The sequence below is a fragment of the Rhinopithecus bieti genome, unplaced genomic scaffold (assembly GCF_001698545.2).
Source record: "Rhinopithecus bieti isolate Rb0 unplaced genomic scaffold, ASM169854v2 scaffold_22453, whole genome shotgun sequence".
NCBI lineage: Eukaryota > Metazoa > Chordata > Mammalia > Primates > Cercopithecidae > Rhinopithecus > Rhinopithecus bieti.
The window spans coordinates 720,819-744,017 of NW_016810682.1; the positions used below are offsets into that span (position 1 = coordinate 720,819).

General features: G+C 42.4%; 1 protein-coding gene across 5 annotated transcripts in view; it reads left to right on the forward strand.

Annotated features, from left to right (window-relative positions):
- The window catches only part of RNF38 (ring finger protein 38), a 155,108-nt gene that overhangs the window by 58,240 nt on the left and 73,669 nt on the right, over positions 1-23,199 (forward strand). For all 5 annotated transcript variants that reach the window (XM_017892626.1, XM_017892639.1, XM_017892640.1 and 2 more), the window contains exon 2: positions 7,670-7,740. Coding sequence is in view for 1 of the 5 variants with exons in the window: in XM_017892638.1 (XP_017748127.1) it covers positions 7,724-7,740 (17 nt within the window). In the remaining 4 variants the exon portion in view is untranslated. The remainder of the gene's footprint in view (positions 1-7,669; positions 7,741-23,199) is intronic.

A 23,199-nucleotide genomic window follows, 5' to 3' on the forward strand; every position in this document is an offset into this window, starting at 1 on the left:
CCTCTCCTCCCCTCCGCTCCCCTCCCCTCCCCTCCCCTCCTTAGAGGCTCCGTTTGTCTCCAGGCTGGAGTACAGTGGCACAATCTTGGCTCACCGCAATCTCCACCTCCCAGGTTCAAGCCATTCTCCTGCCTCAGCCTCCGAGTAGCTAGGATTATGGGCGTGTGCCATCACACCCAGCTAATTTTTGTATTTTTAGTAGAGATGGGGTTTCACCATGTTGGCCAGGATGGTCTCCATCTCCTTACCATGTGATCCACCTGCCTCGGCCTCCCTAAGTCTGGAACTACAGGCATGAGTCACCGTGCCTGTCCTAAAAGTTATATGTATTTTTCACTGAGTGATTTAAGTGCCAAATTATTCTTTTTAGAAGATGTACTAGTTTATATATCTACTACTAGCAATGTTTGAGAGCCTGTTTTTTTCATACCTTCTCCAATATAGTGTGTTATCAAACTTCTTGTTTTTATTGACTTGGTGGGTGACAAGGTATATCTTGGTGTCATTTTACTTTCATTTTCTTTTGAGAAAAGCTTAACATTGGTATATATCGAAAGTCATTTATATTTTCTTTTTCTTTTTTTCCTTTTTTTTTTGAGGTGAAGTCTCACTCTGTTGCCCAAACTGGAGTGTAGTGGCACAATCTCGGCTTACTACAACTTCCGCCTCCCAGGTTCAACCAGTTCTCCTGCCTCAGCCTCTGGAGTAGCTAGAATTACAGGTGTCAGCCACTATGCCTGGTCGCGAACTCCTGACCTCAAGTGATCTGCCTGTCTTGGCCTCCCAAAGTGCTGGGATTACAGGCGTGAGCACTGTGCCTGGCCCTGTTTTCTTTTTAAACAAATTTTAGATTTTAATTTTTGTGGGTACCTAGTAGGTATATTTATGGGGGTACATGAGATGTTTTGATACAGGCATACAATGCCTAATAATCACATTAGGGTAAGCGGGAGTTATTCATTACCTCAAGCATTTATCTTTTGTGTTACAATCCATTTATACTGTTTTTAGTTATTTTAGAATGTATAATTAAACTTATATTGACTATAGTCACCCTGTTGTGCTATCAAATACTAGATCTTACTCATTCTATTTTTTTTTGTACCCATTGACCATCCTTACTTCCCCTACCCAACCCCTCCTCTGTCCTCCCCAGCCTCTGGTAGCCATCATTCTTCTCTCTTATCTTCACTGTGAATATCAGTCTTTTCTCTATAGTAGAATCACAGCAGCAATTTACCTTCTCATCTTATTTAATATTTAGGGAAGATACTAGAGATTTCAAGTATTTTAGCCTAAAGATTTGAACTCCTATAGGTACTAAGTTGTAAAATAAGTGTATTATGTTTAGTTATCATAAATGGTAATAGTGAAAATAATAGTTATAATAAATAGTAATTAATAGTGATGACTCATGCTTACCATATATGTAGCTGGCATTTTCTCCTGAATGGCTGAAATAGTATTTATTTGTATTTTTGTTTTGTTTTGTTTGTTTGTTTGTTTTTTGAGACGGAGTCTCGCTATGTCGCCAGGCTGGATCTTGGCTCACTGCAGCCTCCGCCTCCCGGGTTCAAGTGATTCTCCTGCCTCACCCTCCCGAGTAGGCGTACTGCAGGCGCATGCCACCACGCCCAGCTAATTTTTGTATTTTTAGTAGAGACGGGGTTTCACCATGTTGGCCAGGATGGTCTCTATCTCTTGACCTTGAGATCCGCCCGCCCGCCCGCCTCTGCCTCCCAAAGTGCTGGGATTACAGGCATGAGCCACCGCGCCTGGCCAATAGTATTTCTTTGAATTTTACCCTTGCCCCTTGTAAAATGGGAAGTTATGAATGGATAAGAAAGTTAATACTCAGCTGGGCGCGGTGACTTACGCCTGTAATCCCAGCACTTTGCGAGGCCGAGGCAGGAGGATCTCGAGGTCTGGTGTTTGAGACCAGCTTGGCCAACATGGTGAAACTAAAAATACAAAAATAAAAAATTACCCAGGCGTAGTGGCACACCCCTGTAATCCCAGCTACTTGGGAGGCTGAGGCAGGAGAATCACTTGAACCCGGGAGGCAGAGGTTGCAGTGAGCCGAGATCATGCCATTGCACTCCAGCCTGCGCAATAGAGTGAGATTCCGTCTCAAAAAAAAAAAAAGAAAGTTAATACCCAGATTAATATTAATCCATGGGAGAATACCCAGTAAATTAGATTATTTATCTCACAACCGAAGGAGAGGACCACTGTGATAATGTGATATAATAAAACATATATATTTGTTCTTCATCCCGAATTCCTGGCTCAGAGGTCCTAAAACCCTAGGAATTTCCTGAGTGATTAGGGTTAGAGGAGCGTCTTATCTGTAATAAACTCCTTTCAGCTATACCTGAGTTTCTGCTAATGAAGTGATTCTTCGTGGGCTCCTTGATAGCTTCTGGATGAGGGCTGGTGGTTGCCAAAGGAACACTTCATGCGATTTGAGTGTTGGAACTTTCAACCCTGCATCCCTCCAGAGAGAGGAGAGGGGCTGGAGATTGAGTTCAGTTACCAATGGCCAGTGATTTTTATCAGTCATGCCTACCTAAGGGAATCTCCATAAGAATCTTAAATAATAGAGTTTAGAGAGCTTCTGGGTTGGTGAAGACGTTGAGGTGCTGGGAGGATGGTGTGCCTAAAAAGGACATGGAAGCTCTGCCCATTCCCCTTTCCTCCATATCTTAACCCCATGTACCTCTTTCATTTGGCTGTTTGTCTTTAACCTTTATAGTAAACCAGTAAACAAAAGTGTGGTCATGTGCCGCATAATGATGTTTTTGTCTAAGAGGGACTACATACATGACTGATCCCCTGAGATTATAATACTGTATTTTTACTGTACCTTTTCTATGTTTAGATGTATTTTGATACACAGATACCATTGTGTTACGTTATAGCCTCTACGGAGATCATAAAGATGACCAAGGCTCAGTCTCAGCAGGGAAAATTGAATTTATGTATGTAAAAAACGTCTCACAGGCAAATCAGAGCCTTGATGTGAATAGAAGTGCTAATTGTAGTACCATTTCTCGAATTGTTGTGTGCCAGGCACTGTGCTGTGAGCTTTTTCATACATCTAACGTTAATATCTCTCAGAACAGCTCTGTGAATTACCTATGTATAAGTAGATTAATATCATTCTCATTTTACAGATGAGGAAGACATATGATTTGTTAAGTGACTTGCCTAAGTTCACATAGTCTGTAGATTCCTGAATTGTGTTGAAGTCTGACTCCAAAGTTCATTCTACTCAAAAAATGCCAGAGGAACTATAATATATTGCTGGTGGAATTGTAAATGATGCAGTCAGTTTGGAAAACAGTTCGGCAGTTCCTCAAAAGGTTGAATGGAAAATCAAATGACCCAAGAAGAGAAATGAAAATAAACGGTCACACAAAAACTTATAAATGGGCCGGGCGCGGTGGCTCAAGCCTGTAATCCCAGCACTTTGGGAGGCCAAGACGGGCGGATCCCGAAGTCAGGAGATCGAGACCTTCCTGGCTAACCCGGTGAAACCCCGTCTCTACTAAAAATACAAAAATACAAAAAAACTAGCCGGGCAAGGTGGTGGGCGCCTGTAGTCCCAGCTAATTTTTGCATTTTTAGTAGAGACAGGGTTTATGCCATGTTGGCCAGGCTGTTCTCAAACTACTGACCTCATCACCCGCCTCAGGCTCCCAGAGTGCTGGGATTACAGGCATAAGCCACCATGCCCAGTCGGGAGGATAAGATTCTTATGAATGGGAGGATCACATCACAGCTAAATGTTTCATCTCTCTTGTACACGTCAGTGAACTGGATGAACAAGGCCGTTCAATAAAATGTAATAGCCACATGATTTTAAATTTTGTTAGTAGCCACATTAGAAAGAAAACTTGAAATTATTTTTAATATTCAGTCCAATATACCAAAATATTTCTACTGTAATATTAAGATACTTTACATTTTCTCATACCAAGTCTTTGAAATCCAGTGTGTATGTTACATTGACAGTGCATCTCAATTTGGACCAGCCACATTTCAAATGCTCAGTAGCCACATCTGCATAGTGGCCACCAAGTTAGATGGCATAGGTCTAGACCAGAACTATGCAAAGCTACCTGGTTTCTAAAGAACTGAACGTTACTCATGATAATCCCAAGACGATTTACTATTATTGCATGCCTTAACAAACTACAGTATGATTTTAAAACATTCTGTATATAGTTGAATGTAACTTTCGTTGCTATAATACATTAGAAAATACTCATTTTTAAAGCAGTCTGAATTTCTCTGAAGCTGCCATAGATAACATTCAAAAACAAAGCTCCTTGTTTGTCAGTAAATTTTCAGATATATTTGCTTGAATTCACAGCTATTTAAATTGGGCCAGGCACAGTGGCTCCCACCTATAATCCCAGCACTTTGGAGGCCAAGGTGGGTGGATCACTTGAGGTCAGGAGTTCCAGACCAGCCTAGCCAACATGGTGAAACCCCATCTCTACTAAAAATACAAAAAAAAAAAAAAAGGGTCGGGCATGGTGGCTCACACCTGTAATCCCAACACTTTGCGAGGCTGAGGCAGGCAGATCATGAGGTCAAGAGATCAAGACCATCCTGGCCAACATGGTGAAACCCCATCTCTACTAAAAATACAAAATTTGCTGGGTGTGATTGGAGCATGTCTGTAGTCCCAGCTACTCTGGAGGCTGAGGCAAGAGAATCCCTTGAACCCAGGAGGCAGAGGTTGCAGTGAGCTGAGATCGCACCCCTGCACTTCAGCCTGGCAACCCAGTGAGACTCCTTCTCAAAAAAAGAAAAACCGGGCGAGGTGGCAGATGCCTACTGTAATCCCAGCTACTCAGGAGGCTGAGGCAGGCAAATCAAATCACTTGAACCTGGGAGGCAGAGGTTGCAGTGAGCCAAGATCATGTCACTACACTCCAGTCTGGGCAACAGAGTGAGACTGTCTCAAAAAAAATTATTTTAAATAATCTGATCCTCATAAAATTCAGCATTCCGAAGAACTGGGGGTAGGAAACTTGAGCCCCACTTTGAGATGGAGTGGATTCCTCTTGAGATTCTCTACAGCACACATACTCTTGACCTTTTCATGTATCTCTGTCTCCTAATTTGGCAGGAAATACAGGAAAAGAAACAAGGAAAAGGCCAGGTGCGGTGGCTCAAGCCTGTAATCCCGACACTTTGGGAGGTTGAGACGGGCAGATCACGAGGTCAGGAGATTGAGACCATCCTGGCTAACACAGTGAAACCCCGTCTCTACTAAAAAATGCAAAAAACTAGCTGGGCGAGGTGGCGGGTGCGTGTAGTCCCAGCTACTCGGGAGGCTGAGGCAGGAGAATGGTGTGAACCCGGGAGGCGGAGCTTGCAGTGAGCTGAGATCCGGCCACTGCACTCCAGCCTGGGCGACAGAGCGAGACTCCGTCTCAAAAAAAAAAAAAAAAAAAAAAACTTACAAATGGATGCCAAAATAGCATTAGTCATAATATTCCCAAAGTGAAACAAAATGTGGTATATCCATATACTGGAATATTATTTAGCCATAGAAAGGAATGAATTGGTATGTGGTTCAATGTGGATGAACCTTGCAAACATTATGGTAGGTGAATGAACCTGATTACAAAGACCACATTAGTTTTATGATTCTGTTTATGTGAAATGTCCAGAATAGGCAAATACACAGAAGTTGGAGTAGTGGTTGTCAGTGGCTCAGGGAAGAGATAAATGGTCTTGACGTTTCTTTTTGGGGTGGTGAAAATGTCTTAAAATTGTGATGATGGTTGTACAACTTTGTGAATATTCTGAAAAAAATTTAATTGTATACTTTAAATAATAGATAATTGTATAGTATGTGAATTGTGTCTCACTAAGGTTGTTTAAAACAAGACAAAACAAAACATCCGATTCTGAAATAGAATTTTCTGCTCTACATATCTAGAAGTATCAGTAAGCTCTTACTGTAATAGTAAATAAGTATGTGATCCTCACTTGCAGTCTTTAGCCTCATGTTATTTCTTCCCAACATTAATAATATCTTAAAATGTACTGTCTGAGGCTGGGCATGGTGGCTAATGCCTGTAATTCCAGCATTTTGGGAGGCTGAGGTGGGCAGATCACGAGGTCAGGAGTTCAAGACCAGCCTGACCAACATGGCGAAACCCGGTCTCTACTAAAAATACAAAAATTAGTTGGGTGTGGTGGCGTGTGCCTGTAATCCCAGCTACTCAGGAGGGGTTTTGTTAACCTTTGGTCCACAGTCATGTGCGCGTTTTATTTATGACTTCATGTTTAGTATCTTCTTTCTTTCTTTCTTTCTTTTTTTTTTGAGATGGAGTCTCGCTCTGTCGCCCGGGCTGGAGTGCAGTGGCTGGATCTCAGCTCACTGCAAGCTCCGCCTACCGGGTTTACGCCATTCTCCTGCCTCAGCCTCCCAAGTAGCTGGGACTACAGGCGCCCACCACCTCGTCCGGCTAGTTTTTTTGTATTTTTTAGTAGAGACGGGGTTTCACTGTGTTAGCCAGGATGGTCTTGATCTCCTGACCTCGTGATCCTCCCGTCTCGGCCTCCCAAAGTGCTGGGATTACAGGCTTGAGCAGTATCTTCTTTCAAAAGGTTTTGCTAACTCCAAGATTATTTTCTTTTTCTTTTTTTGAAACAGGGTCTCACTCATGCAGGCTGGAGTGCAGTGGCATGATCTTGGCTCACTGCAGCCTCTTATCTCCTGGGTTTAAGTGATTCTCCTGCCTCAGCCTCCCTAGTAGCTGGGATTACAGGGGTGCGCCACCACGTGTGGCTAATTTTTATATTTTTAGTAGAGACAGAGTTTCACCATGTTGGCCAGCTTGGTCTTGAGTTCCTAACCTCAGGTGATCCACCCGCCCTAGCCTCCCAAAGTGCTGGGATTACAGGCCTGAGCCACTGCGCCTGGCCTCCAAGATTATTTAAAAAACTTAACATTTTTGTCTAAAACTGCCCTCATTTTTTATATTACATAGATATTTGACTCACCATTTTGTTTATGGTATGAAGTACAAACCAAAACTTTTAAAAATGGGTAATCTGTTGTTCAATCACTTATTGAATAGTTTGTGTTTTTATTGGTTAGAAAGGTAACTATTATTAAAGAGCAGTTGTTACTGGAAGGTAGTTTTTTAAGTTAACAAATGGATTTATTAAAATGTGTACATTTAAAGTAATAAAACATTTAAAGTGTTACGTGATTGCAGATTAGATTGTTTCTTATATGTTTAGAATTTATAGGACCAATTTTTTCTCGAAGTGTGTAGTCTGAAAAGGAATATAATATTTTTCCTCATAAATAAGAATTTGCCTTATTGAAAGCTTGTGTTTATGTAGGTAATCTTACTTTGAGAGCAGACCACTCGGTCTAGTGGAAAGAGGGGGAGTTAGCGGTTTGAATAATGGAGTTGTCGTTTTAGACCTGCTACTCTGACTGCTGCTTTGTGTGGGTCAGCCTCTCTGGTTTGTTTTCCTCTGTTAAAATGCGTGAACAGTAATCCCCACAGTGTCTACTTATGAGTATTTTATTAGATGGGATCATGGATATAAAAGCACTTTTAATTGGTAAAGCAGTTTAAATGTAAGGAATTACTGCATCTTAACCTTTCCTCCCTTTTTCTTGTAGGTAGTGTTGGTGCTTCTTTTCAGTGCCAGTCCATCCATCACGACCACATTTGTCATGATGACAGTGACAAGGTGAGGTTCGTGTTGATGTCTGCCATGGTGAAAATGCATGCCAACCTTACATTGCTGGATTCTCTTGCATAACTCTGGGCCTAGGGCAAGAAGAGTGTGATTTGTGGGGACACACTGTTGAGATGCTGAGGGCCTTGCTGGTTTGTATGTCAAATTATACAGAAAACCTAGGGCTAATTCCTCAACCTGAGGTGGGTTGGACTTTTGATCAACACTCCACTTTCCTACCTATGCCTCTGTCCCCATCATGGTGCTTCCTCTTATGCACAGCCTGAATGGATTATCTTAATATATGACCATGTGTTTCAAAGGTTGATAGCTGTCTCAGCAACTCATGTTGGAAATATCTTGGACATTACCTTTTGGTCCACTTTTGGTGTTAATTGCATTGAATTATGTTTTCTTCTTATACTTTACCTTCAAAAAAATTTTTTTTGCCTCTGTTTACAAAGGCCAATTTATTTTATTTTATTTTATTTTTTGAGACGGAGTCTTGCTCTGTCACCCAGGCTGGAGTGCAGTGGCCGGATCTCGGCTCACTGCAAGCTCCGCCTCCCAGGTTCACGCCATTCTCCTGCCTCAGCCTCCCGAGCAGCTGGGACTACAGGCGCCCGCCACCATGCTCAGCTAATTTTTTTTGTATTTTTTAGTAGAGACGGGGTTTCACCGTGTTAGCCAGGATGGTCTCGATCTCCTGACCTCGTTATCCGCCCGTCTCGGCCTCCCAAAGTGCTGGGATTACAGGCTTGAGCCACCGCGCCCTGCCTCAAAGGCCAATTTAAATATTGGGGATTGTCAGTTGAATCGATCTGGTTCATACACAAGAAGTCTACTTTGGGCCTGATATGTGTATATTTTAAATTATGTCCAAACTATTGGTGGTGGTTTCATTGTGTTTTTTGCTTTTGTTCTTTTTATCTCTAAAGAAACCTGATCTCTAGGGACTTTTCATACTCATCAGTACCCTGGATGGCCCAGCCCTTGCTGGGCCAGAAATATTGCAGTAAATATTTCTGTGGGCTGGGCGTTGGGAACATCTGGCTGCCGATCTGGATGGACTTAAATTTAGTCTTTTTCATCACTAGTTTCCAGTGGCTTCCCTCCCATTTCCTGTGTGTTATATGCAGGAATCTGTCACTCCTTTGGTAGTTTCCAGTGCAGACCAATCTAAGCAGTCTTTTTCTCTGCTGTTTTGATCAAGATCCTCCTCTCCTATTGCGTTGGAGCTGGATCAAGAAGTTGGTTGATCATTGGGATTTTCCAAATGGTTTCTTTGTTCTGTTTGTTGGTCTCTTTGTCTTTGTGAGCTTTGCTCAGACTGATTTCACTCTTTTTACAGGGAGTGGTAGCCATAGCATTCCAGAGTCTCCTTTATTATTGTACCAATCAAGAGGCATGAGTTTCATTTTTAACTTATTTCAAAGGCGAGCCACTGAAAGAGACTTCTAGAATATATAGTTGGCTACAGAAAATTTTGTATACTACAGATTTTAGAAATGAGCATTTGAAGTTAAGAGTGATGATAGAGGGATAAAGCAAAATCAGTTTAGGTTACTAATGTTACAAGTGATTGTGCATCATAATTATGAAGGTGCTTTTGGGTTAAATTTTTTTTCTTCTGCTAAGTGTGTTATGCTACTATCCATTTGTTCATTTATAGTATAGGAGCCAGACTGCCCTCCGGGTTGTCTCCAGACCTTAGATTCTAAAGATAAGCTTTTTGTCTATCTTTGCCAGGTACTTCCTGTCGCCCCTTAAACTGTTTTTGTTTTCTAATTTATTAATCTTTCTTTTTTTTTTTTTGAGATGGAGTCTCGCTCTGTCGCCCAGGCTGGAGTGCAGTGGCCGGATCTCAGCTCACTGCAAGCTCTGCCTCCCGGGTTTACACCATTCTCCTGCCTCAACCTCCTGAGTAGCTGAGACTACAGGCGCCCGCCACCTCGCCCGGCTAGTTTTTTTGTATTTTTTAGTAGAGACGGGGTTTCACCGTGTTAGCCAGGATGGTCTCGATCTCCTGACCTCGTGATCCGCCCGTCTCGGCCTCCCAAAGTGCTGGGATTACAGGCTTGAGCCACCGCACCCGGCCATAATTTATTAATCTTTCTATAGCTGATTTTGTGCTTTTAAGACAGGAGATTTTTCTGGAAATACGGGGGAAAAAAGGGAAAAGAAGTTTAAGGAATATTATTAAGGAATAGGAGATCAGCAGATTAAAGAACTGTCTGAAACGCCTCTCCTTCCTATCTACTATGTATATATTGATTGTTTCCTAAATGGAAATGGAGAAAATGGATTAGGGTCTCTTGACTATGTATTTAGCATTTATTCAACTTATTCAGTCAGCAAGTAATACTTATCGATTGGTAGCTCTGTGTCTAGGCATTTAGGGAATACAGCCAGATACAAAATAGATAAAGATTCTAGTATTAGCATTTTATAGTAAGTGAAGTGGATAAAAGAAAAGTTACAGATTACAGCCTTTTTTTTTTCTTTTTTTGGGGGGGGGATGGGGTGGGGAGACTGAGTCTCCCTTCGTTGCTCAGGCTGGAGTGCAATGCACAATCTTGGCTCACTGCAACCTCTGTCTCCCAGGTTCAAACTATTCTCAGCCTCCTGAGTAGCTGACATTGCAGGTGTGTGCCACTGCGCCCAGCTAATTTTTTGTATTTTTATGTTTGTTTGTTTGTTTATTATTTTGAGACAGAGTCTCTCTCTGTTGCCAGGCTGGAGTGCAATGGAAAGATCTCAGCTCACTGCAGTGTCTGCCTCCTGGTTCAAGTGATTGTTGAGCCTCTGCCTCCCAAGTAGCTGGGACTACAGGTGTTCATCACCACACCCGGGTAATTTTTGTATTTTTAGTGGAAATGGGGTTTCACCATGTTGGCCAGGCTGGTCTCGAACTCCTGGCCCCAAGTGATCCACCCAACTCGGCCTCCCAGAGTGTTTGGATTACAGGCATGAGCTGCTGTGCCCAGCCAGATTATAGCTTTCAACAGGATCATCAGGTGTTATTCTGGGGAGGAGACTGGGTGGATAGCATATTTAAAAATCAGATCCCTACATTTACAACACCCCCCGATATCTTTCTATGACACGTGGGTATTGGTTTTGCAAAAACTAAAATGAACCTGTTGCCCTTTGCACACTCACTCTCTCTCCGTTCCCCACTTCCTTATATAGTCTTACTCAGAATTAAAGGGATCATACAGCATGTTTACGCCAACCTGCTTTTTATTTTTATTTTATTATTTTTTTATTTTTCAGACAGAGTTTCGCTCTTGTTGCCCAGGCTGGAGTGCAATGGTGCGATCTTGGCTCGCTGCAACCTCCGCCTCCCGGGTTCAAGCGATTCTCCAGCCTCAGACTCCCAAATAACTGGGATTACAGGCATCTGCCACCACGCCCAGCTAATTTTGTATTTTTAGTAGAGAGGAGGTTTCTCCATGTTGGTCAGGCTGGTCTCAAACTCCCAACATCAGGTGATCTGCCCGCCTTGGCCTCCCAAAGTGCTAGTATTACAGGCGTGAGCCACCACGCCCAGCCCTAACCTGCTTTTAAAAAAATAAACCTGGGAGCTGTGACCACCATGGGAGAAATTACTTGTTCAGTGGTAACCCACAGTGCTAGGGCTAGAGCAGATCTTCTATATCAAATGCAAGTCATATAAAATATTTGCTTAGGTATTCTGAGCACATTGTAAAAACGTGTTGATTCTTTGCTTGTCTTTGCTTACCTTTCAGGCATGGTGTGTTTCTCAGATTGGAGAAGAAAAGTTGATTTTTCTTAAAAGTTTTCTCACTTTTAAGTAATCCGTGTATGACTGGAGATGGAACCACAGTTCATGCAAGGAGTGTGAGGGCCAATGTATTTGTTGGACATCCTCTCTACAGCCTTGGAGGTGGTGGCCAATCCCCAGTTTTTTGGCTTGATCTGTTGTCCTCCAGCTTAAAGTTTCTCTCCTGATTATGTATCTGTTTATAGTTTATGGTGCTGGAAGAAACTGATTGCAGCTCTGATGTTAATTAAATCCCGTGAGTTACAGATTCTCATTAATTTACATTGGGCACAGCAATTTACACAAGTCCTCCTGCATTATTTTTACATTCGTTCACAGGGCCATATTCCATAATTTCTAGGTAGCAAACGTTTATATTTGAGTAGCTACTACATATAGAGCAATGGGCAAGGAAATAAAGATACTGTTAACCGATTACTTGTGTTGTGAAGAGTAAGAAAGCAGGGAAGGGGGCATAGAAGTACTGGAAGAAGGTTGCTCTTAACCAGGTAGTCATAACACCTTTTGAAGTAGGGACTGCTTTATTCCAATTTTATCAGTGAGGATTAAATATTTACCCAAGATCACATAGCAGTACACTGGGATTCCATCCCAAGCTGCCTTGCTTGAGTCTGTACTCTGCTGTTTGAAGAAACCTATTCCTGTTTTAACTTTACCCATTCAACTGTGACATGCTCGGAGAAATATATCTGCAAGTGGAGAAGGCCTCAGAGAGTCACAGTGGAACTGAACCATTGGCAACAGTCTTTGCCTGTAGTTTTTTTCTTGCCCCCAGGCCTTTATTCTGATTCATGACTGTTTGTTACTCCAGGATCCTCTTCCAAGTCATCCCTACCCTGTGTCAGGCTCAAAATTCTGTGCGAGGTTTTTGTTTGTTTGTTTGTTTGTGACAGGGTCTCACTTTGTCGCCCAGGCTGGGGTGCAGTGGCGCAATTTCTGCTCACCACGATTTCTGCCCCCACGTTCAAGGGATTCTCCCACCTCAACCTCCCTAAGTAGCTGGGAATACAAGCGCGCACCACCTGTAGTCATGTTTCACTTAGATACTGAAATTAACTCAGCTAATGTCAATTTGAAAATAGTCACATTTTCACAGTGAGAACGAACTTGAGCTGGGGGATTAGATCTGACCCAAGAATGAGATAAAATATTGAAGAATTTGGTAAGACTATTCCCTCAGTTGAGGTAAATTAACTTGTATCCTCAATTATATACATTTTCAGAGTCCTTGATACATTGCCAGGAGGATGGCCATTTGAGAAATGAAAATAGGAGAGTCCTTCCTAAACTGCTTATGTGCGATTCTAAGCAGGAGTTTTCTTTTTTTTTCTTTTTTTTTTTTTTGAGACGGAGTCTTGCTCTGTCGCCCAGGCTGGAGTGCAGTGGCTGGATCTCAGCTCACTGCAAGCTCGGCCTCCCAGGTTTACGCCATTCTCCTGCCTCAGCCTCCTGAGTAGCTGGGACTACAGGCGCCTGCCACCACACCCGGCTAGTTTTTTGTATTTTTTAGTAGAGACGGGGTTTCACCGTATTAGCCAGAGATGGTCTCGATCTCCTGACCTCATGATCCGCCCGTCTCGGCCTCCCAAAGTGCTGGGATTACAGGCTTGAGCCACCGCGCCCGGCCGCAGGAGTCTTTCTTGACAAGAATTCCTTATAGTAGGCTTCGTTCATTTGTCTTGGAAAAAGGCACCCATTTAGCTTGTGTATAGGTAATCCCATGCATACCATCTTCAGGGAAGATGGAAAATGTACTAACAGGTTCAATATCGCTTATCTAAAATGCTTGGGACCAGAAGTGTTTGGGATTTTTTATTTTTTTCAGGTTTTATATATTTGCGTTATATACTGGTTGAGCATCCCAAATCTGAAACTTCAAAATGTTCCATTGAGTACTTCCTTTGAGTGTGAAATCTGTACTCAGAAAGTTTTGGATTTTCTAGCATTTCAGATTTCAGATTTTCAGATTTTTGCTCAAGAAGTACCAGTTTTTCTTCCGTGACTGTGTACTTCCTTTTCTTGATCTTTTATTTTTTAGTATTTATTTATTTATTTTTGAAATGGAGTCTTGCTCCATTGCCCAGACTGGAATGCAGTAGTGTGATCTTGGCTCACTGCAACCTCCACCTCCCGGGTTCAAGCAGTTCTCCAGCTTCAGCCTCCCAAGTAGCTGGGATTACAGGTGCACACCACCACATCTGGCGAGTTTTTGTATTTTTAGTATAGATATGGTTTCACCAGGTTGGCCAGGCTGGTCATGAACTCCTGACCTCAAGTGATCTGCCCGGCTCGGCCTCCCAAAGTGCTGGGATTACAGGCATGAGCCACTATACCTTGTCTGTATTTTTTTTTTAGTAGAGACGGGGTTTTACCATGCTGGCCAGGCTGGTCTTCAACTCCTGGCCTCAAATGATCCACCTGCTTTGGTCTTCTAAAGTGCTGGGATTACAGACATGAGTCATCATGCCTGGCCTCTTTTTAATTTTTAAAAATTACATATTGATTGTTGGCCAGGCGCAGTGGCTCATGCCTGTAACCCCAGCACTCTGGGAGGCCAAAGTGAGTGGATCACTCAACCTCAAGAGTTTGAGACCAGCTGACCAATCTGGGCAACATAGCAAAACCCTGTGTGTACAAAAAATACAAAATTAGCTGGGCCTAGTGGTACATACCTAGCTACTCAGGAGGCTGAGATGGGAGGATTACTTGAGGTTGCATGGAGATCAAGCCACTGCATGCACTCCAGCCTGGGTGATGGAGTGAGATCCCGTCTCCAAAAAAAAAAAAAAAGATTTACATATTGATTGTAAAAACAAACACAGCACTCTATTCAGTTTCTCTCCTGAGAAATAACAATTGGAATTTCAGTATTAACAGTTTTTTTTTCTTACCATATTTGTATGAAATGTTTTCTATCCTTGTAAAATCAAGTTTCTTGATTATACCTTGATAGAGAAAGATTCTCTAGCTTAAGATAGGAACTAGATTTGTAAAAGTTTAGCAGTGTTTCATTTAAAAAGTGCTGGAAGTGGCCGGGTGTGTTGGCTCATGCTTGTAATCCCAGCAGTTTGGGAGGCCAAGGCAGTCGGATCACTGGAGGCCAGGAGTTCAAGACCAGCCTGGCCAATATGGTAAAACCCTGTCTCTAGCGAAAATTAGCTGAGTGTGTGGTGTACACGCCTGTAATCCCAACTACTCAGAAGGTTGAGGCAGGAGAATCTCTTGAACCCAGAGGCGGAGGTTGTATTGAACCGAGACACTGCACTCCTGCTTGGGTGACAGAGTGATACTCTGTCTCCAAAACCAAAAAAAGTGATGAAAGTATTGTTAATCTATAGAATTATTGGTATTTTTAGATAAATAGTTCAAATATAAAAAATAAACATTAACCTACTGTTAGAATTCAAGTAAGATGTATAATTTTAAATCAAAAGAGGGCAGGATTAACTTGCAGCTTCTACTCAGATGGACAAAACAGTGTGTGGAGACTCATATCGTGAACTTTTGCTTCAAGAACTACCGCAGGAACATAACAGTAAAGATGAAATTATTCACAGACCCTTCAAAATAAGCGGGTTGGCGCTGCAAATTCCATGAGACAGCCAAAAAGCTGTGAGTGCCCAAAGTGCAAGGGGGGAAGGAAAGTCTGCCTCCAAACACACATCCTCACTGGGGAACCTGAAAATCCAGATCATGGGAGAAGGATTTAACCTTGCCTAGAGCTGATACGAATTTAGAGAGCCAAATGAAATATAAAAGTTGATGCAAGGCCAGGTGCAGTGGCTCGTACCTGTAATCCTAGCATTTTGGGAGGCCAAGGTGGGTGGATCACCTGCGGTCAGGAGTTCGAGACCAGCCTGGCTAATGTGGCGAAATCCTGTCTCTACTAAAAATACAGAAATTAGCTGGGCATGTGGCACATGCCTGTAATCCCAGTTACTCAGGGAACCGAGGCAGGAGAATCGCCTTAACCTAGGAGGCGGAGGCTGCAGTAAGCTGAGATCATGCCACTGCACTCCAGCCTGGGCCACAGAGTGTGACTCTGTCTAAAAAAAAAAAAAAAAATTGAGGCAGCGGCAAGAAAGAGCCCTGTAGACACTTCTATTCCCCAGGGAAGCCATATCTGACTTTTATCTTACCAGGGGTCCTTGGGGAAGACTGCCATTAGAATTGGGGAAGGACCATGGAGAGAAAATTTGCAGCCTAACTTTGTAATAATTTTGACTGAGTGCAAATTTTCCTGGGCAATATTTGGGAGTGGGCAAACCGAAAGTGCAGATACTGGCACAGAAGTTGGGGCAGGCAGGGAGGGGCGAGACCTGAAATCCTTTCCTGCTTTCTCAGCAGAGGCTTTTGTAGCCTGGGGCAAGATCTCAGCCTTGCTCTAAGGCTGCCTGGATATAAGGGTGGTGTTGGGCCATGATGGGAGTGAGACCGGCCTTGCTGGTTGTGCAGGAGTTTGGTGAGACCTGTCACTGCCAGCTTCCCCCCAACTCCCTGGTGATCTGTTTGAAGCAGCAGAGTCAACCATAATCCCCCAGGGAACACAATTTTACTGGCCTAAGAATGACACCCCCCCCCACCCACGTGGCCACAGCAAGCCCCGCCCAAGGAGAGTCTCAGATAGGCCTAACCTGTAGCTTACCTGATGGTCTTTATCCGCCCTGATAGCCTAAAACAAAACACATAATATCTTGGGAGCTCTGTGGCACCGCCCATCACCTGAGAAATCAGAATACTTACCCAGGTGACCTTAGGGCAAACTTGTATTCCCCCAAACTAGCAGGCAGTCGATGTTGTATTGAAAGCGCTACCTTCTGGCTGGAGACCAACCAACTGAAGCCATTACAGCAACTCATAAAAGAACAACTCTGCACCAAGAAAGGAGAAAATAATAGCAAATTCCACTGCCTGTAACATCCTAGCTAACCAGAGGTTCTGAGTCTGTCCACGTTACAGCTCCATTGCCAGCACAACCAGCGTTTGAGAAAACCAGTCCCTGCACTAAACAAAACTACCAAGGACCCTCACAGAGTCCACTTCATTCCCCTGCTACCTCCACCAGAGCAGATACTAATGGTAAAACTGAGAGACCTGGATACTGATCACATTACAGGACTCTTATTGACACTCCCCATTACCAGTGTGGACCCCGGTAGCTCCACTAGATGGCTAGATGCAGAAGAGCAGTAACAATCACTGTAGTCTGGCTCTCAGGAACCTCATCCCTAGGGGAAGGAGGAGAGCACCATGTCAAGGGATCACCCCATGGGACAAAAGAATCTGAACAACAGCCATTTACCCCCAGATATTTCCTCTGACATAAAAGAAAAAAAAAAAAAAGAAAAAAAGGTATGGACCAAAAAATCTCTAGAGAAATAGAATCAATAAAATACAATCACAACTTCAGTAAATGAAAGACACGCTTAGAGAAATGCAAAATACACTGGAAAATTTCAATAGAATTGAACAAGTAGAAGAAAGAACTTGAGGGGTCAAAGATAGGCCTTTTTAATTAACCCAGTGTGACAAAAATGAATAAACTGAATAAAGCCTCCAAGAAGTTTGAGGTTATGTTAAAGGATCAAGCCTAAGAATAATTGGTGTTGCTGAGGAAGAAGGGAAATCTAAAAGTTTGGAAAACTTATTTGAGGGAACAATTGAGGAAAACTTCCCTGGCCTTGCTAGAGATCTATACATCCAAATACGAGAAGTTCAAATAATTCCTGAGAAATTCATTGCAAAAAGATTTATTACCTAGGCACACAGTCATCAGGCTAACTAAAATAAAGATGAAGAAAAGAATCTTAAGAACGATTAGGGAAAAGCATCAGATAACCTATAAAGGAAAACCTGTCAGATTAACAGCACATTTTTTCAGCAGAAACCCTGCAAGATGGAAGGGATTGGGGTCCTATGTTTAGCCTCCTTAAACAAAACAATTACCAGCCACGAATTTTGTATCCAGTGAAACTAAGCTTCATAAATGAAGGAAAGGTAAAGTCTTATTCAGACAAACAAATGCTGAGAGAATTTGACACCACCAAGCCAGCACTACAAGAACTGCTAAAAGGAGTTCTAAATCTTTTTTTTTTTTTTTTTTTTAGACAGAGTTTCGCTCTTGTTGCCCAGGCTGGAGTGCAATGGCACAATCCTGGCTCACTGCAACCTCCACCTCCTAGGTTCTAGTGATTCTCCTGCCTCAGCCTCCCAAGTAGCTGGGATTACAGGCATGCGCCACCATGCCCGGCTAATTTTTTGTATTTTTAGTAGAGACAGGGTTTCTCCATTTTGGTCAGGCTGGTCTTGAACTCCCAATCTCAGGTGATCCACCCACCTTGGCCTCCCAAAGTGCTGGGATTTCAGGGGCGAGCCACCATGCCTGGCAGGAGTTCTAAATCTTGAAACAAAACTTAAAAGTACACCAAAATAGAACCTCCTTAAAGCATAAATCTCACAGGGCCTATAAAACAATAACACAAGGAAAAAAAATAACAAGATATTAAAGCAACAGCGAAAATGATGAATAGATTAGTAGCTCACATCTCAATACTAACGTTGAACGTAAATGGCCTAAATGCTCCGCAGAGAATACAGAGTGGCAGAATGGGTAAGAATTCACCAAGTATCTGCTGTCTTCAAGAGACTCACCTAACACATAAGGACTCATATAAACTTAAGGTAAAGGAGTGAAAAAAGATATTCCATGCAAATGGACATGAAAAGTGAACAGGAGTAGCTATCCTTATATCAGACAAAACAGACTTTAAAGCAACAACAGTTAACAAAGACAAGGAGGGACATTATATAATGATAAAAGGATTAGTCCAACAGGAAAATATCATAATCCTAAATATATTTACATTTAACACTGGAGCTCCCAAATTTACAAAACAATTGCTACTAGACCTGTGAAATGAGATAAAGAGCAGCACAATAATAGTGGGGGACTTCAGTACTCCACTGATAGCACTAGACAGGTCATCAAGACAGAAAGTCAACAAAGAAACAAGGGACTTGAACTATACACCAACAGTGACCAAGTGAGAATCAAATCAAGAACTCAACTGCTTTTACAATAGCTGAAAAAAAAAAAAAAAAAAATTAGGAATAGACCTAAGAGCTGAAAGACCTCTACAAGGAAAACTAGAAAACACTGCTGAAAGAAATCATAGGTGACACAAACAGAAACATATCCCATGCTTCACATTTCTTGCCTCCTGATATTTCTGTATGTGAATTTGCCTATTCTGTACATTTCATAAAATAGGATCTCAAAATGTAGCCTTTTGTGTCTGACTTCTCTCACTGAGCATGATTATGTTAGTCTGTTCTTGTGTTGCTATAAAGAAATACCTGAGGTGGGGAAATTTATAAAGAAAAGTTTAATTGGCTTGCAGTTCTGCAGACTTTACACAAAGCATGGTGCTGCATCAGTTTCTGGTGAGGCCTCAGGAAGAGGGAAAGAGAGAGTTGTGGGAAGATGCCATGTTTTTTTTTTTTTTTTTTTTTTAAATTGAGATGGAGTCTTGCCCTGTTGCCCAGGCTGGAGTGCAATGGCGCGTTCTCGGCTCACTGCAACCTTCGTCCCCCAGATTCAAGTGAGTCTCCTGCCTCAGCCTGCGTAATAGCTGGGATTACAGGCACCTGCCACCATGCCCAGCTTTTCTTTTTTTTTTTTTTTTTTGCGATGGACTTTCACTCTTGTTGTCCAGGCTAGAGTGCAATGGCTTGATCTTGGCTCACTGCAACCTCTGCCTCCTGGGTTCAAGCGATTCTCCTGCCTCAGCCTCCCTAATAGCTGGGACTATAGGCATGTGCCACCACGCCCAGCTAATTTGGTGTTTTTAGTAGAGATGGGGTTTCACCATGTTGGTCAGGCTGGTCTCAAACTCCTGACCTCAGGTGATCCACCTGCCTTGGCCTCTCAAAGCGCTGAGATTACAGGTGTGAGCCACCCACCTGACCCTAATTTTTGTATTTTTAACAGAGATGGGGTTTCACCATATTGGTCAGGCTGGTCTCAAACTCCTTACTTCAGGTGATTCACCCACCTTGGCCTCCCAAAGTGCTGGCATTACAGGCATGAGCCACTGAACCCAGCCAGTGCCATGCTCTTCTAAACAACCAGATCTTTCATGGAGTACCAAAGCGAGAACTCGCTCTTCACCAAGCGGATGGTGCTAAGCCATTCATTAGGGATCCACCCGCAAGATTCAGATATCTCCCACAAAGTCCCATCTCCAACATTGGGGATTACAATACAACATGAGATTTGTAGGGGACAAATATCCAAACCATATCACATGATCATTTCAAGATTTATATTGTGCAAATAATTGGGTAGTTAGCTGCTCTCTATTAGGTGCTGAAGATGGCCTTCAACTAACAATTCAGGTGAAAATCAGGGTCATGGAAAGAACATTTCAGGGAAATAATACAGCTAGTGCAAAATCCCTAAAGCCGGAAAGACGAGGGAAACAAAAGGTAGATATTTGCAAGCACGGTGGATGCGGAGTGGGAATGATAGGAGATGAGGTTGGGGAGGTGAGCATGGGCCAGCCCATGTAGTTCTTTGTAAGCCAGAGAAAGTGGTCTAGATTTTGTTCTGCTTTTTCGAGAAGCCACTGGAGGGTTTTATGCAAAGGAGTGGCATAATATGACATGTTTTTAAAAGACCACCTTTCTACTTTCTGTGTCTCTGAATTTGGCTGCTGTATGTACCTCATACAAGTAGAATCATACATTATTTGTCTTTTTGTAACTGGCTTATTTCAGTTAGCAGGTCCTCAAGGTTTATCCATGTTGTAGCATATGCCACAATTTCCTTTCTTTATAAGGCTGAAGAATATTCTTTTGTAAGGCTGAACGTGGTGGTTCATGCCTATAATCCCAGCACTTTGGGAGGCCGAGGTGGTGGTTCACTTGAAGTCAGGAGTTTGAGACCGGCTTGGCCAACATGGTGAAACCCTGTCTGTACTAAAAAAAAATAGAAAAGTTAGTCTGGTGTGGTGGCAGGTGCCTGTAGTCCCAGCTACTTAGGAGGCTGAGGCAGGAGGATCACTTGAACCTGGGAGGCAGAGGTTGTAGTGATCCAAGATTGTGCCACTGCACTCCAGCCTGGGTGATGGTGCAAGATACCATCTCAAGAAAAAAAAATGTCATTGTAATATACATCACCTTTTGTTTATCATCCATTGATAAATACTTGGGGTTGCTTCCACCTTTTGGCTATTGTGAATAATGTTGCTATGAACATGGGTGGACAAGTATCTCTTCAAAGACCCTGCTTTCAGTTCTTTTTGGTATATACCCAGAAGTGGAATTGCTAGATCATATGGTAATTCAGTTTTTTATTTTGTAAGGAACTGCCATACTGTTTTTCATAGCAGCTGTACCATTTTATATTCCCAGCAACAGTGCAGAGAGATTCCAGTTTCTCCAAATCCTCGCCAACACTTGTTATTTTCTGGTTTTTATTTATTTATTTATTTATTTTTTATTTTATAGTAACTATTCTAGTGAGTGTGAGATGGTGGTTTTGATTTATACTTCCCTTTGCCATTTTTTAATCAGGTTTTTTTTTGTTTTGTTTTGTTTTGCTCTTCAGTTCTGGGAGTTACAGATTCTGGATATTAACCCCTTATTAGACAAGATTTTACATGTATTTTTACCTATTACATAAGTTACTTTTTTTTTTACTGTAATAAAGTACACATAACATAAAATGTACCATCTTAACCATTTAAGTGTACAGTTCAGTAGCATTAAGTACGTACAGTACATTTACCTTTTTGTGCAGCCACCACCACTCTCCATCTCCAGAACTTTTTCATCTTCCTAAACTGAAACTCTACCCATTAAACAGTAACTCCTCATTGCCTCCTCCTCTATCCCCTGGGAAACACCATTCTACTCCTAGACTAATTTCAGACTCCATTTCTTCCTTCACTTAATAAAAGAGAGGGTCCACTGCCGCCTAATAGGATTGTTTCTATATGTGGAGGCCTTCTTGGTAACGTGATTGATTTATTGTAGAGAATAGTAATAGAAAATAGGGTTGTTGAAAGAAAAGAGATAGAGACAAAAACTGGTTGGGTGTTTTCATACTGGATGTCTTAACCACAGGACAGTTCTGCCTTATTCTTTTGCATCATGAAGTTTATCTTGCCAGCCATTTCCATGTTGTAGATCTGCCAGCAGGTTTCATAGCTTTCCCTTTGTTCCTAGTGGCATGGCTTCTCATAGTACAAAAGTTAGCCAGGTGTGGTGGTGGGCACCTGTAATCCCAGCTGCACAGGAGGCTGAGGCAGGAGAATTGCTTGAACCCAGGAGGCAGAGGTTGCAATGGCCGAGATCATGCCATTGCACTCCAGCCTGGGCGACAGAGCGAGACTCCGTCTTAAAAAAAATGAATAAATAAAATAATTTGAGGAACAAATCTATTGGTATGTTCTTTCGTAGGGTTTCATTGCCTTTAGGTTTAGGAAATTTGTCTCCATTCAGTTATTTACCCGTATTTTCTAAAAGTTTTATTAATTTTACATTATCCTTTCTTATCTACCTGGAATTTATTTAGTATATGATTATGTGGCCCACTGTGTTTTCAGTAGATTCTCACTTTCCTTTGTTGTGAAATATCTGATTACAGATACCATGTAATGATAGGTATTTTGAGGTGGTTGTTATTGGAGATTATTTTGTTGGTCTTTAAAATGTCATCATCTCTTTTTTTTTTTTTTTTTTTTTGAGACGGAGTCTCGCTCTGTTCGCCCAGGCTGGAGTGAAGTGTCCGGATCTAGCTCACACACTGCAAAGGCTCCGCCTCCCGGGGGTTTACTGCCATTCTCCTGCCTCAGCCTCTCCGAGTAGCTGGGAACCTACAGGGCCCCGACACCTCGCCCGGTAGTTTTTGTATTTTTAGTAGAGACGGGGTTTCCACCGTGTTAGCCAGGATGGTCCTCGGATCTCCTGACGTCGTGATCCGCCCGTCTCGGACTCGCCAATAGTCTGGGATTACAGGGGCTAAAATGTCATCATCTCTTAAGTCTATTTTGTGTTATTTACAAGACACTATTGCAACAGGAACAAGCAAGCCAGGGGAAGAAATAAGCTTCCTATGGAAGCTTAAATTTTATATTTACTCTACGAAGAGTTGTACTGCCTTAAGGGATTTATTTAATGTTATGATTTGTTTTGTAGTACAAATTAGGGATCTGCCCATATATTTCCTTCTTTTCCTTAAAGTCTGGAAGGCCTACACAATGTGGCATGGGCAGGAGGATATAGGGTTTGTGGAGGTGTACCGTGTATCATACGTACGTCTGTGCAAAACCCATCGTGTTAGGCAGGATCCTAAAACTATCATCAGTGGAAACACTGGCAGTTTTAGTGAGCTGGTCACATTTCATAAATGCAAAATGTTAGACGTCTATAGCAGGGTGTGTGTCATCTAGAGCAAGTTGTTGACTGTACAGGTAATTGAGCTCCACCAGAATTCCCTGGAGGAAAGTGTTCCTCATTGAACATAATGGAAATAGTAAGACGTTCAGGCAGTCTCGTCTGCAACATTCGAATGTTTCTTGCATCTCAGACTTCTTAAGACTCTGATTCCCATTTTTCAGCGACTTCTCATTGTCCTTCCCAAAAGTAAAGTAGCTAGT